This window comes from Carettochelys insculpta, chromosome 7 (assembly GCF_033958435.1).
Source record: "Carettochelys insculpta isolate YL-2023 chromosome 7, ASM3395843v1, whole genome shotgun sequence".
Classification (NCBI taxonomy): Eukaryota; Metazoa; Chordata; order Testudines; family Carettochelyidae; genus Carettochelys; species Carettochelys insculpta.
Genome location: NC_134143.1, coordinates 45,315,042 through 45,331,188, shown reverse-complemented (window position 1 = coordinate 45,331,188; position 16,147 = coordinate 45,315,042). Strand labels below are relative to the sequence as shown.

The 16,147-nt window shown below is 39.9% G+C and overlaps 1 protein-coding gene across 1 annotated transcript in view; it reads right to left on the bottom strand.

The window, feature by feature from the left end:
* CFAP46 (cilia and flagella associated protein 46) overlaps window positions 1-16,147 on the bottom strand; it is a 167,993-nt gene that overhangs the window by 50,038 nt on the left and 101,808 nt on the right. The window contains exons 30-36 of the mRNA XM_074999578.1: window positions 13,596-13,819; window positions 11,280-11,402; window positions 10,664-10,831; window positions 7,284-7,432; window positions 4,643-4,741; window positions 4,226-4,355; window positions 2,030-2,176 (exon numbers count right to left, since the gene is read on the bottom strand). Of these exons, the coding sequence (XP_074855679.1) occupies window positions 2,030-2,176; window positions 4,226-4,355; window positions 4,643-4,741; window positions 7,284-7,432; window positions 10,664-10,831; window positions 11,280-11,402; window positions 13,596-13,819 (1,040 nt within the window). The remainder of the gene's footprint in view (window positions 1-2,029; window positions 2,177-4,225; window positions 4,356-4,642; window positions 4,742-7,283; window positions 7,433-10,663; window positions 10,832-11,279; window positions 11,403-13,595; window positions 13,820-16,147) is intronic.

Sequence of the window (16,147 nt, the reverse complement as noted above, 5' to 3'; positions counted from 1 at the left end):
GTGGGCCAGATCCTCAGCTGATCTCAATCAGTTCAGTAAAGCCCCGATGATTATAAGAGTTGTGAACCTGACCCAGTATCTTTCACAGCATAACTAAATATTTTTTCATCTCCGTAAACTCTGTTCAGTGCCCAATGTTAAATTCATTCTCTAAGTAAAATAAAATTATTTAAAATATAATTAAAAGTGGTGTTTGACGTTTGTATTTCTCTGAAAACAAAGACCTTTGAAATGTTAAGGAAGGGCAGATGAACATGAGGATAGAAGCACTCTGCACATTTGAGAGTAGCACATTTTAACAAGACAGGATGTAAAGATATCTTGCATGAAGATCCTTTACATATTGAAATAGCAGGGGTCAGACTGGTAAGGGCATAAGAACACTGTACTTTAAGTTCTGCCCAAAATTGTAAGTCACTCCCTTCTTCCGTGCACACACTATTCCTGCATACCTGGAAGATTCTTAAAAAAAGACCAGTGAAAAAATTAGCAATACTGGCTTCATACATATTAAGAGTAGCAGCAGCACATCACAACTCTCAAGAGCAAATACTGAACTCTTGTGAATTAGCTAAACAAACAGATCCTGAATTGATACATTGCTCCCTGCAGTATTAGAGAAGCATGAACAGCTGCTGCCACTGCTTCACGGGATGCATTGCCAGCCAGTGTTCCCTCTAAAATTTTTGCCATTCATGGGCATAATAAATTTTGTTGGGTGCACTGAGGCACATGTGAATGTGCCTAATCAATAGAAACACAAATTGTTGCCTGTGGGCGCTCTGCTAATCAGATAGGTGGCACCTCACTCTCTCCTGAGTGGCCACTCAAGTGCTGAACTTACAGGGACTACTGCCCCTAACTGATTTTTTCTGGAGGTCAATGACCATGAAAGAAAAATGATTCCTTGCCTTCCTCTACAGGGTAAGAGTTAAAGTGCCATATTTTCAAAAGTTTGATTTCCTTTAAGGTCTTTTAAAGTACAAGATCTAGGTTTCTAATGGATGTAGTTTTTTAAAAAGTAACTTCAGTGTTCTTCCCAGGATTTGATAGCTTTCAGTACACTCATCCCTCACTATACGACCACAATTGGTTCCCAACTTTCTGCTCATAGGCGAAAACTCATAAAAGGGACACTAAATTCCTATTAAAATACATGCAAAAGTCTCTGATTGGTTCTTAGGGCTCCTAACTTGGGGAAGAAGTGGCAGCAGGTGGTGCTGCTTTTGAAAGGTAAGTGAACCTAGGGCTGGGGAGGGTTAAAGCCTGGGAGCAGTTTGGGGCCATGAGTGGGAGGAAGGGTTAAAATCTGGTGGCAGGTTAGGTCTGTGAAGTGGGAGGTGGTTTCAGGCTGCCGCGGTTTGGGGCTGCGGGGCTGGTGGCCGGGAGTCAGGCTTCGGAGCTGTGGAGTGTTCAGGTTGCTGTGGTACGGGGCCATGGGGCTGGCAGGCTGCTCCAGTATGGGGCTGCAGGGCCAGCAGAAGGATCTGGCTGCTGCGGTATGGGGCCATGGGCCTGGCAGGGGTGTCTGGCTGCAAGGCCAGTCAGGCTGCCGTGATTTGGGGCTTCAGGGCTGGCAGGTGGGGTCTGGCTGCGTGGCTAGTCAGGCTGTGATGATTTGGGGGCTGCGGGGCTCGTGGGAGGTCAGGCTGCAGGGCCACGGTGGGGGGGTCTGGCAGCAGCGAGTTGGGGTTGCAGGGCTGATGGGGGTGTCAGACTACTGGAGGTTGGAGCCATGGGGAGGGGGTTACACTCATATTAGCAGTGGGGGAGATATATGTGTCCCTCGTTTAAGTGAGTACTCGTAAATAAAGTACTCGTTTAACAAGGGATGAATGTACATGGTATAGACCATCAGTTTCACAAGGTTTGTAAGTGTAAACTCTGAGAGATAGTTTTCCAGCTTTGGGACAGTGTTTTTGCATTTCGACTGCCATTAATATCAGAGACATTTTAATCATGCTAAATATTATTGCCTAACAGTATTCATAATTTTTATTTTATAGGCTTTTAATTATTTTTGACCAACCTCTGTTGCACTGTATGCTTTTGAGAGTAGTAATCTTGCTGGTTGATACAAGCCTAACTGAATTAGTACTTCAGCTTTGTCAGTCCATAAGCAGGGGAAAGAAAGTCCACTCAGCCCTTTTCCAGTTACTGCATCTAACTCCAAAATCTGAAAAAACAAACAAAAAAACCCTTTAAATTACTACATTATTTCAGAAAGAATCCCAATTAATTCTGAAAATCCTACTTATTATACTTTATAGTTCATCTCTAACTATTTTATAATCTAAAAATTAGAAGTTAAATTATAGGAGAGAACATGCTTACTGGGGCACTTGGATTTCACAGAATACAGAAAATTTGCATAAATAACATATAAGATAAATGCAATATTATAACTGACTTTTGGTGACTGAAAACAATTTATGTCTTGTACAGTCCAGAAATTAAACTAAGATGGGAGGAACTGATTTATTTTCTCCAGAACTATGAGAGAGACAGGAGAAGAATATGTGAGAATGAAAGAAGTGGATTGAGGAGGTGGAAGAACTTGTGGGAGTGGAGGAAGGGAAAGGGTAAAGGATGGCAATAAAGTAATATGGAGAAACGTGGGGGAATGTAATGCAAAGAGGAGACTGGAGGAAAGCAACAAGAAAACATAGGATATCCTGTAAGACTAAACTTAAAGTGGAGGAGAGTTAGAGTTGAAATGTGTCTCTTCAGAGCTGCTTGCACAGGGAATGAAAACAGATATGTCAGTGGAGAAAAAAAGAAGGAAGAGAAGACTGATCCAGCTCCTTGATCTTTGCTATTTTAACTGGGCTGCCCCAAGAGCAATAATGTCACTATCATATACTGGAAAGAGCAACACTGAGTGGCTTTAATCACATCTCCCATTCTTCTTGTTCTGCATTAATTCTTGATAATGAGCACCTCCAAGTCATATGCTAGTAACACAGGTCAGAGGAACCTAAGTAGCATATATTTTACAGTATAGCCTATGAGAATACATTAGCTGATATTATATATCTTATTCTTGTAGCTTAAGCCTACCTCATATATATTATTTACTATTAGCTATTTCCTTCTACCTTTCACTGTTTTATTCCATTTTAGCAGTAATGCAAGAGGCCTACAGGGATTATACTCTGTAAGAGATTATCTTGAGCTAAGCAGGTGTGGGTGCCTGGACAATTCCAGGCAGATATGGATAAGGGGGAGAGATCTGAGTTCCCAGACTTTAGCTTGCAGACTGCATTTTTATCTCGTGTGGTGCCAAGATCTTATGGCCCTGTCAGATCGACCACCCTGTTGATTGCAAAGTGGAGGCCAACGTCACCAAGGACTGTTAGGTGGTACCTTGCCCCAAATGCCCATTTCTGGAGGTTGGTAATAATGCTACAATGTGATATCTTATGCACATTCAAAGGGGGATGTTAATTGCATTCCCCAATCAGGTATGCACAACCTCAAAAACTTAAGTTTTAGAAGTCTAGTTTTGGCTTTAAAAGGTTGGGCTGGAGTGATGTAGGGAAACATATAAGACCTCACAGCCAATGGGTTCTGGCAAGTCTTTTCTTTACGGTTCTCTCTGTTCATTTTCTTTTTCTTTTACTTGTACTAGTTTTTCTCTGAAGTTTTCTCTGTTCTAACACTATCTCACCTCTCACCACCAATGGACTGAGGCTGGTCCTCCAACTCCTTGAGTCTATGAGGAGGGAGTGTGAGTATGGTGTTATTTTAGGTCTATTTGTACTAGTACACAGCATTTCTTTAACTAATCAAGGATTAATCTGTATGTAATCACCATCTCAGATATTTGACTATAAACTCCATTATTAAGTGTAATGAATCCTGTGTTACTATTACATTGTTTGTAGTGTTCATATGACTGCTGAAGGTCCTGCAACCTACCTCCAGATAAGTACTCTTATAACTTCTCATAGCTGTGATCTGGGGTGGAGGGTGAACGTACTGATTTTTAGGTCAGATTGGTGAGCCATTACCCAAAACAACAGTTATACCCAATTTCCCAACTTCCAGTCAACTACAGAACACCTAAAGCTCAAGATATAATGGTTTTTAAAGTTGAAAACTTTTTAAATGACAGTAGCACAAAACTGATTCAAATAATCAGTACCTTATAACATGTCTACAAAACCAAAGTGAAAATAGAAACTTTCTTCCATATGGTATATGTGGAACTGAATTAAATAACCTTTTCTTTTGCAGTAAGTGACTTCTCATATCCCTTATTACAAGACTTGGTACATTTTGATACTTCACTTTTTTCCTCCTGATTAGGTTGCTTGCTTTTTCCATTTTTTAATATGATTTCTTGTCTATACCTAATTGTAGTGGAGAAGAGGGAACAAAATTAAAATATTGTTTAAAAATATCTTTAAAGTAATATACTACACAGGCTTATGATAACAATTCTGTAAATCTGTGTGAAATGCTTCATAAACAATGTTACACTGTGCCATGGGTATATCAAAAGTGGTGCTAGAAGATGTTTTTTAAAAATAAAATTGTCATCATTCTAACTTTATAATGTGCTAAAGTTTGCATGTTACCAATCATTAACAGGGAATACAAAAAGCTACAAAAAGCGCGCTGCAATAAGAACACATACTTTGCCTGTTCCACTTCATTAATGTATGCTTCTCCAACTGCTTTTTCATGATACGAGGATGCCTGGCTCAATTTTATATCAGAACATACTAGGGAGATTCTGTGAAAATAAGAAGATTAGTGTGCATAGTGATCACAAAAAAGAAAATATTGCCTGATAGAAATACACTTTCTGAAAGAGTGTATTTTTATGTTTTCTATTCTTTTCTCTTTTTTCCTGTAGCTTTAACTAATATAGCTAATAACAACAGAATTCTGTTAAATTTAAATCTAGAAAAAATCAATAAATTTCTGAGAAATACTTAAACACTTTAGATACACACCAGATTTTAGGCAAAATACAAAAATAAGTATGGAGTTCAGAATTCTGACCATCTGAAAAATGTACCCAATAAAAAGCAAATTGTTTTTTTAACTATGCATGCAAATCAGAGTAAAGCAATTAGGGAGAGAGAACTATTCAGTACATTATGTGCATGCAAGCAGGGGTGCTCTGCCTCAAACTACAGTAAACTACTTAAACACAACATCCCTTTAAAAAATGAGGTTGTTTCCTAATTCCATTCCATGGCGTTAAAAGAATAAAAAGTGCTTTTCATTTGGAAGGGATTTGCTTAATCCTGTATACCAGGGCTGGGGAACCTACATCCCATAGGCTGGATCTGTCCCCTGCCACCTTTGGCCTGCAAGGCTTTGAACTTCCTCCCACCCCTTCACAGAGGAGAGCTGTCCCTAAAGACTCTCTGTGGCTGGCTTTGCGTGGAGTGGGGAGAAGAAGCGGCTCTGCATGCTGCTATTTCCTGTTCTGCCCAGTTAGAGGAACTGCAGCACAGGAAAGGAAGCATTTGACTGCAGGATTTTCTCCTACTGCTCTTATTGGCTGGGAACTGTGGTTAATGGGAATGACGAGGGAATGTGTGTTCCTGCAAGCACAGCGTGGTGCAGAGTCACCTGCACCCACACAGGAACTGTGCCAGGTAAGTGTCCCAATCCCTTGCCCCTTCCCACCCTATGTACTGCCCAGACCCCACACCCTCACCCCATTCCTGCACCCCACTTCTGGCTCAGAGGCACATTTGTGTGTGGTCCCCAACTCATTTCTCTGTGGGTCAGTGGCCTCCAACCAACAAAAAAAAAATCCCGTCCATGCTGTATACATTTACTTTGGGCTGTAGCACTGAATTATTTAGCTACCCTTACTGGCTTTCATGCCAGAAAAGAAATAAAAAACTATAATGAACATTATTAATACACATAAAACTTAAAAAGAGGTGGGAAGAAGGGAATGGGAGTAATACTCTTTTCAGGACCTTCTAGCCATTCAGTTAACTAAAGTTTTTTTCTCAGTAGTTAACTCTTGAGATGTAACCCTAACTGTCATACCTGTAAGGGTTAAAACTATAGACAATGGGTCCTAGAGAGTCCCCACAAATGCTAAGGAAATAGGAAATGAGTGGGCAGGGGACTAAGAGAGCCAACAGAAACAGATTGCGAGCATTTGAATTGGAAGCAGTGGCCTTCCTGTTCCTGCTGTGGTGGTATCAGAGCAGAGCTGGATGGACAGGAATTAAGCCAGGAAGCCAAGAATGGATTATCCAGTGACTTTCACGCCTAAGGAGGGACTAAATCTTGAAACCTCAGATACATGAGTAGAACAGGGAATGTTTAACCAGCCACCATCAGGTTATTTTATTTTTGGATTTGCTGGATTTCTTTGCATTCAGCACGTGTAACTACCCTATTATAGCTTTCCAAACCAAATCCCAGGGAAGGAATGCTCTGAATTTTAACCTTTTCTTTTAGTTGCTCTGTAACATGTAGGAAACAAGTTTGTTGTCTTTGTTTTGTTAATAAGAATCACCCTTTTATGACCCTGAACTTTTTCCTGTGTCCTAGAAAGAAGGATGCTCTGTATGCACACGCCTACGACTGAAAACCAACTTACTAAGGCTTGATCTACACTAGACCTTACAGTCGACTGCAGATACACAATTCTAGCTATGACAACTGCATGGTTAGAATCGAGATATCTACAGATGACTGTAAGGTCTGTCCTTACTAAGGGAGGTTGACGGGAGCATTTCTCCTGTCATCCTCTCTTACTTCTTGTGAGAGCAGGAATACAGGGGGTTGACTGCAGACCCCAGGGAGATCGATTTTGTCCATATTTACCAGATACATGAAATCAAACTCTGGAAGATCGAGCCTGACCAGGTTGATCTTCCCACAGGTATAGACAAGCCCTAAGAGAAACTACAGATTTTCAAGCTCTCTCCTGAGGAGGGTTCAAGAGTGCACCTTCGTGAGTTTCCAAAGGGGGATTCACACTTGGTTGGTGACAGCCATAACAATCCAAGATCAGGGCATATGTGACCCTGAGGATTTTTAACACTAGCCTTTAGTGGTAAGGTATTTTGAAGACTCTTGTGGGCACCCACTTTCTACACTCAAAATGGCAGAATGAGGAACAGCTTTGACGGGAGAATAAATCATTTTTAAAATGGTGAACAAGGTAAAATAAGGTAAATCATAATGGGGATGGTTTTCATTGTGTAAATAAGGATCAGTGTACAAAATGGAGTGGGTGGGTATGGATTTTCATAAAATCTCCCATTTAGCCCAAGCAAGTAACTTATACCAACCGAAGATGGTAGAGATCAGAGAGACTTTTACTTTCCACAACGTCACGAGCAATAACCTCAGCCAGCTGAAAGATGGGAAGAGTAAAGTGGTTGCAAGAAATTTTCTGCAGCTCTTTTGCCAAAAGATCCATAAAGTATAAACTGTAGGTCTGAAGATAAAAAAATAAATAAATGTTGTACCAACTGTTGGTATTTTAAAACTATTAGCTCTTCTTTCTTCAACTATACAAGCTAAACAAAATAATCCTGACACAAATCTTATTCTCCACGTGTGTATATATATTTACAGGTTATCTTAAAACATGCTTCACTGGAATCTTCAGTCTTTGACACCCATCTGATCAGTGGTTGGAAACTTAGAATTGTAAAATTCCAACGTATCTCATTTACAGTTCCCTGTTCAGGTCACTGGCTAGTGTTTTAATAGACAAAAGGAGTATTAAAGAAAGTAGCCAGTGTTTATTTAGCTAAGGAATTGGCAGACAATTACTAACTTTCCTTTCTCCGCCCACAGAAAGCTGATGTCCAAGATATCTAGAGAGCTGTAACCGAATGTGCAATTGTAAACCCACCTGCAGGACTGAGGCATGAGGGTAATTTGGTGATGAGTTGCACAAGAAAGCAAACATATGTTTCCTCCTAATAAGGAAGATTTTTGAAGTTCTAACCTGGAATGAGCCAGAGCTGTGAGATGCAGGGAGTGGGCCACCGGTTACTTTTAGCATTTTGATGGGGAGATTACTCATGGTCTGCAGCAACTAGAGTTTTTCAAGATGTGTGTCATTGTGAGCGCTCCACTTGAGGTAAGCCCATGCTCTGATGGGAGATTTTTTTATATCAGTGCCTATGTGACCCATATCAGCACCTCACACATCTTCATGACCCCCCACTATGGATATATGGGGCTGTGGAGGTGGGAGAGAGCTCTCAGTTCCTTCTGCACTGTGAAGTCTCACAACAGAGATTTTGAAGCAAGAGGCAAGGAGGGAGGTAGTGAAGCACCCTACAGGACACACACCGTGAAGAAGTCCAGTTACTGCACAATGTCCAAAGTAATGTTCTACAGTGCATGGCTGCACAGCTTCACATTCAGCGATGCAATGGGGCTCAGGGCTACTGTGGAGAAAGATACCTGTCCTCAAGCCTTGAAGCTTCCATGGCCAGTGGGAAGGCACCCCTATTCACTGATCCCAGCACCTCACCCCCTGCCCCACTCTGCACCTCAACCTCCTGCCTCAACCCACAGCCTACTCCTGTATTCTGAATCCCTTGGCGCCAAGCTGGAGCCCCTTTCTTCACTCTAAGTCCCTCATTTCTAACCTGACCCCCAGAGTCTGCATTCCAGCTGGACCTCTCCCACCCCTGTACCCAAGCCTCTACCCCAGGCCTAAGCCTCCTCCCACACTCAGAACCCCTTGTCCCCACCCCACCACAAGAGTTTTATTTCACATCACTTCCACATTGGTGTACACAAAATTCTGCTCAGGGTTAGAAAAAAATAGACAGAACACTGGTAATGAGTAGTGGTAATGGTAACTGCTCTGAGTAGTGTCCCTGTGGGTGTACCACTTCAGGTGAACCCCAAGCAATACTCCCCCTGAAGAGGTGCAAGTTTCATAGTACAATCCAATACAGAAGAGGGAATTGCACTGCCTACAGCCTTATCTGATCTTGCGGTAGGCACCAATGCACAATGACTAGAAAAGGTATGCAAGAGGATCAAGTTGCTGCTCTAGAGTTATTAACAACTGATGCATCATTATGTCAGGCTATAGAAGTAGAAAGTGCTCTAGTGGAATGTGCTATCACTCCTGAAGGGGGTTAGCCTGGACATAAAAGATACTAGTACATCCAGCTATCCACTTTGTTAGCCCCAATTTTGAAATAACCAAGCCCTTATTTCCATTCACAATGGGAACATGTGGCCAAGGAGATCTTCTAAAGCTTGTGGTCCTATCTAAGGAAAAAGTTGAGGCTCTCCTACCATCTATGGCAATGAATAGTATGGAGAAAACATGGGGGAAGAACCTAACCCCCTCATGACTCATCTCTGCCTACATCTCCTGTGCTCTTCCCACCTCACATCATCTGGCACGGAAGGGCATTCTGTCCTCCTGCTGGGCTGCCTTCTCCACTCCCTCTGAAGATCCATTAAAGAACTCAGTCAGGCAGCCTCTGTCCATTCTGACTGATATGCAGGCAGCATGGCCAGAGGCTGCCTTGGTTGGAAGAGTGCAGCAGCCAGAAGAGGACACACTTTTCAAGGTAGCTCCCAGCTGTGCAACCTGCTCAGAGGCCCAGGCAGACAATGTAGCCGGAGGCTCATGGGATCAGGAGCATGCAGAAGCTGGAATGGGAATGGATTTGGCTCTCTCTCTTCCAACTCTGGCCTCTGGCCTTTTGCCTCCAGCCCCAGTGTTTGGGGAGAGATATGTGTCCCATTTTGCTGCTGAAAGTTGTTGCCTCTGATCTGGGGTATGGAACATGGTTTATTGACAAATCTGATGTAGCTTTGGGGGGAAAAAAAACCTTGGAGATAAATGGTTTAATGAATATGAAATTCCAAGGACAATATAGGTAAAAATCTGGACTGGACTACAGTGACACTTTCTTTCTGGTGGATACTGTAAATGAGGGCAGGAGCATTTGCCAATGAAGCTCCCCATTCTCTAGCCTTTTGGGCAGAAGTTATAGCTACCAAGAAAGCTGCCTTCATGGACAGATTTAACAAAGAATATTTATGTAGTGGCTCATTGACAATCAAGGACTAGGTTCTGATCCCCATTAAAGCAGAAGCTCTGATTTGTGGGAAGAGACTTAAATTCTCTGAAATCACTGTGTGGTTTGTTGATGAAGAGCAGAAAAAAGTATGTATTAATTACTTATGCTAAGCAATCTGTTTCATGATGTATTTAGCTGTGACACTGAGTATATTTACCAACCCTGAAGAAGAGCCCCATTTAAACTTATCTCTCTTACCTACAGAAGCTGGTCTAATAAAATATACTACCTCACTCAACCTGGACAACTGGCATAATGGAATTTTAACTAGAGATAATTTACTTAACATTTGATTAAAAGAAATACAAACAAACAAAAATTCAAATTGCATACTAACATTATGTTAAAGTACCTACTGTTTGGAGACCAGATGAATAAAAAAGAAATGTTATCTTTGTTAAGTCTGTTTCAAAATATTGTAATTATGGCACTGCAAGCAGTACCTTCATAATATAGAAGAATACAAGGAAAAGAGAAAAGTCTTTTTTAAAAACTGTCTTAAATAGCATTGACTACATACACACAAAACCTAACGTATGGGACAGGTCTCAGCATTTGTTTTCCTAAAGTAGAGCAATGATTTTGAAAAGTTTACTTACAGGTACCAGAATATTATCCTGGTTAATAACATAAGGACTTTTTTCCTGTTTAAAAGCATCCCTAATTTCATCAGGACAGTCATAGCTAGCCCATTCCTCCACACTTGCTGGTAATGATTCAACTGGTCCTTTTCGTTTAGGCTTCTCCTTCACCACTGAACACTGCACCTTTAATAAAAGAAACTCTTTAGAGAGAAGTTTATTTGTCTATAGGCTCTAAATATTTACTTAAACATAACTGTTTGAAAGAGGAGAAAAAGAAATATAGCTGTTTGGCATCCTTTTGGGCTTGGTCATTTTTAAGGTTGGTTGACAGTATTCTGGAGAGCAGCAGGTGGTAGGTTTTGGTCAAAGAAACATAAACAAAAGGGAAGAAAGAAGAAAAAGTATTTGTAAACTGATTTCTTCTGCAGAACTCACATTCCTAATTTTGCATATCTAGTACATGGACAAAGTTCTCTCTCACAGATACAAAAATGCAATTACATGAATGACTCACACAGGAGAGCATTGTAATGACAATTTCTTTAATTTATGCCTGAAGAACTAATCTTAAAAACAGTATTTATTGAAATAAAAAAAATCTAGATTTTTTTTGTAAAGAGGTGAGTTTTACCTGTTTTGCATCCTTTTTGCCTTTATCTTTCTTAGGTGTGGCTGACTGTGCATTCTGGGAACCAGGAGATGGTGAGGATTTTGCTAATGCTTTTATAACAGACCCTGCTGCAGATAATGAAACCTAGAGAAAAAAAATTACAATTATTTATCTTTTACGTGCTGTCCTTAATTACTAGAAACATAATCACATTCCAGTATGTTGATTCAAGCCTACACTTATCTCAAAATATTTCAAAAGCTCCTAGCACTCTCACATTACGTTTTTTTCTACAAGCACTAATGGAGGCATTTGTCACCACGGTGACTTAAACAGCTCAAGCAGTACTGTTATAACACAATTATTCAGTTTGGGTACAGAAAGTGACAATCTTTGAAACAGATATTCAGATAAGAGAACAGCAACCCCCAGCATGGGTGCCACGAGTGGCACACAAGCTGATTTTCAGTGGCACACGAGGAGGGAGTTCAGCCCCATGTCTCGTCGCCCAGGTAGCTGGGAGCTCAGATCTGTGCCACCTGTGAATTAACAAAAGGCCAGCTAATGTTACCAACCATCACCTAAACAATAAAGGAACAAAGAGGAAGCCGTGCTAGTCTATACACTATCAAAACAAAAAGCAGTCAAGTAGCACTTTAAAGACTAGCAAAATGGTTTATTAAGTGAGCTTTCGTGGGACAGACCCACTTCTTCAGACCACAGCCAGACCAGAACAGACTCAATATTTAAGGCACAGAGAACCAGAAGCAGTAAGCAAGGAGGACAAATCAGAAAAAGATAATCAAGGTGAGCAAATCAGAGAGTGGAGGGGTGGGGGGGAAGGTCAAGAATTAGATTGAGCCAAGTATGCAGACAAGCCCCTATAGTGACTCAGAAAGTTCCCATCACGATTTAAACCGTGTGTTAATGTGCCGAATTTGAATATAAAAGCCAGCTCAGATGTTTCTCTTTCCAAAACGGAGCGATAATTCCTTTTCTGTAACACACATACCTTTAGGTCATTGACAGAATGCCCCATTCCATTAAAATGTTGACTACCTGGTTTGTGGATCTGGAGTGTTTTGATCTCTGTTTTGTGCCCGTTGACACTTTGTCTAAGGGAGTTCAGACTTCTAACTGAACTACTGAGGCTTGAGTAGCACTAGCCCACAGACAGCTACTGCCATTGTTCTGTAACTGACACTGACAACCACACTCGCTATCTTTGATGTTTATCTTTTAGCATTATTATGCTGAAATCATCCTGTTTCTGTCAGTCAGGTACAGAATATTAAAAATTCTGATGACATGAATTTTGGAAATGTGAGTCAGAATTTTATTTTCTAAAATGCCCATTTCCAAATTTTTATATGTTATATAGTCCAAACAAACTTCACAGTCACTTCATAATTAACTAACTTCATAATTAACAACGCATGTATGTAGTAGGGTTCAGCTGCAATCTTTTAAATTGAGAAATTACCACTATTTATAATCACCAGAAAAACAATAACAAATTCTAGAAAATATTGCTTTGGATACCAGCTTCACTTTGCAGACCTCTTACATACAGCACTCAGGTGGCACTTCTGGTGGCACATTACATATAGTGAGACCATGTACAGCTTTCAGCACTTCAAAGACTTCAAAATATTAAAAATGTAATATGAAGTATAGTCCTGATGTTTGCCAGAAATGTCACTGGAAATTAGGCGGTCACATCAATGCAAGAACACACTATTTAATGAGGTTTATTCAATTAGATTTGAAGTGCTGCAGAACAGCCAGACACGATTACCTTAGAGAATTAACAACTCAGTGAATACCAGTGTTATGATTTCATAACAAAATGTAATTGATAGTTAAATAAACACTGTGAATTGAATTAAGTCAGACAATTCCTTTCTGTTAAATGACATACTTTTTAAAATGATCTAAGTCACCACCTATTGGTAATTACTGTTCTTCACCAATAGCATCGTGAATTCTGTAAATCACCAGTTGTGGTTCTTACTCTAATTATTTAAAAACCACTGGAAGAAAAACTGGATCCCCAAGTTCCAAAGAATATAAACACCACTAGAAAGTGATGTCTTTAAATGAGCACTGCCTATCTGACGTACTGTTGTTGGAAGAACTTGACCTACACAGAGGTCCTCTCTAGTTGTTTGTGGTAATTTGTACGGTTTAAAGCTTAGAAATTGTAAAACTATAGCCTAATAATGCTGTAAAATTGGATAAATTATAATAAAATAGTTAAAATATGAGAATACTGTCTCACTATATATTCATATATAAGATTAATTAAATGTGATTGGCATATTATGATCTTCTTACCTGCCAGATACGAATAATGTATGCATAAGCCATCAAACAGTGTTGTTGATGATCAGGTGAACTACGGCCAGAAACTATAGCCATTAAAGTATGTACTCTGAACAAAGCTTCCAACTGCCTTATGTTTCTTAAATCTCCTGTAGCAATTTGAGGAACTGTAACATTTATTCCAACATCTACCTTTAGCTTTGCTGGAGATGGTATTTCTTGTCTGATGGTTTTTACTGTTAAAAAACAACAGCAAAAACAATCTCAATGATTTGACATTGTACAGTATTTCTGAGGTGGAAAAAAATAATCATTGAAGGAAGATGATATTATCTGAAAAAGAAAATGGAAATCCAACTTACTAAAGATAACCTTTAGTATGATGGACTAATATCATTTCTACTGTAGTTTAAATTATTAATAAAAACATAAAAATGTACATAAATGAACTTTAAGCAATGCCAAAGCAAAGAAATGCAGAGAAAGGCATCCTCATCTATTTGTTCCTTGTTAAGGCAGCTCACAGGTTGAATATTCTAATCTTCTGGCCTCTTAAAAAGTGTTGCTTTATTGTTGGATCTGATATTTTAACAAAACTAATCTATATTCCCACACAGGTGCAAGGGCAGGTGCAAGTTCATAATTTGTTCTATTTTTCCTTGTTCTACTATTATGAAAATCTCCATATATACATTTTCTTGAAACCTGTTAATGCTTTTTCTTCTTAAAAGAGAATTAATGACAGAGGCTCAAGTATCCATCAACAACCGGCAGGATTATGTGGCATGAAAGAGAAATATCATGAAAGAAAAGGGATTCATTTTAAATTGCCATTATTCAAGCAGGCTATGGTTACACTACAGTGCTCTTTTGACAAAAGTCGCAGCTGGAAGAGATTTCCCAACCAAACTTCTGTTGACAGAGTGCGGCCACACACAAAAGCCACCTGGAAGAGTGCTTGGTTCCATCGAAAGAGAAGCTGTACTGCCTGGCTGATCTCTTGGCAAAACATGCATCCGAAAGCACATTAGACAGGGCTGTCCATTGTTCTGGATGACCTGTCTCTCAAGTGAAGGACCCCTAGAGCATCTATACAGCTTTTTGTTGATAGACAACAGCAGCATTATACCTCATGGTGCAAGTGCTGAGTTTTGTCAACAAACTGTCAACAAAACGTAATTTGTGAGTGAACATTTTACCAGTTTTGTCAATAAAAGTAGGGTTTTTTTTCTGGCAAAACTCACTAGTGTAACTGTAGCCATGATGGTAAGTAATATTTTAAAAAAAAAGAATGTTTTCAGTGCAATTTTAATTATGCAATGATAATAGATGAACCATACATCCTTCACAATTGCATGTCATTATAGAATCATAGAATATTAGGATTGGAAGGGACCTCGAGAGGCCATCGAGTCCAGCCCCCTGCCCTAATGGGAGGACCAAGTACTGTCTAAACCATCCCTGATAGACATCTATCTAACCTGTTCTTAAGTATCTCCAGTGATGGAGATTCCACAACCTCCCCTGGCAATTTATTCCACTCTTTGACCACCCTGACAGTTAGGAACTTTTTCCTAATGTCCAACCTAAACCTCCCTTGCTGCAGTTTAAGTCCATTGCCTCTTGTTCTATTCTCAGAGGCCAAAAAGAACAAGTTTTCTCCCTCCTCCTTATGATACCCTTTTAGATACCTGAAAACCACTGTCATGTCTCCCTTCAATCTTCTCTTTTCCAAACTGAACAAGCCCAATTCTTTCAGCCTTTCTTCCTAGGTCACATTCTCAAGACCTTTAATCATTCTTGTCACTCTTTTCTGGACCCTCTCTAATTTCTCCACATCTTTCTTGAACTGCGGTGCCCAGAACTGGACACAATATTCCAGCTGAGGCCTAACCAGCACAGAGTAGAGCGGAAGAATGACTTCTTGTGTCTTGTTCACAACACACCTGTTAATGTATCCCAGAATCATGTTTGCTTTTTTTGCAACAGCATCACGCTGTTGACTCATATTTAGCTTGTGGTCCATTATAACCCCTAGATCCCTTTCTGCTGTAGTCATTCCTAGATAGTCTCTCCCCATTCTGTATGTGTGAAACTGATTGTTCCTTCCCAAGTGGAGCACTTTGCATTTGTCCTTATTAAACTTCATCCTGTTTACCTCAGACCATTTCTCCAATTTTTCTTTTTTGACCCATCTCATTGACATAAAAATAAGACAAAAGTGGAGAAGATGTCAGTTTACGTCATTCTGTTTTCTTCTTTTAGAAATTAATTGCTTTCTTCAAAGAGACTGGAACATACCATCAAAACTAGTCATCAAGGCATTAGCAATCTGAAGGGTTACAAAGGATATTTTTTTCAAAAAGACCTCATGATTATGGTCTGAGTTGCTTTTCCAAAAATCACACTGGTGACTAGGCTGTTGAAGTCTGATTGACAATCATATTTTAAAATGGAATGTGACACTTTTGAAAATTTTACCCAGAGATTCATAACAAAAGGGAAATATAGTAGTGGGATTTAAAAAAAAGAAGTGTACCTTCATAGTTATATTAAGGGACTGG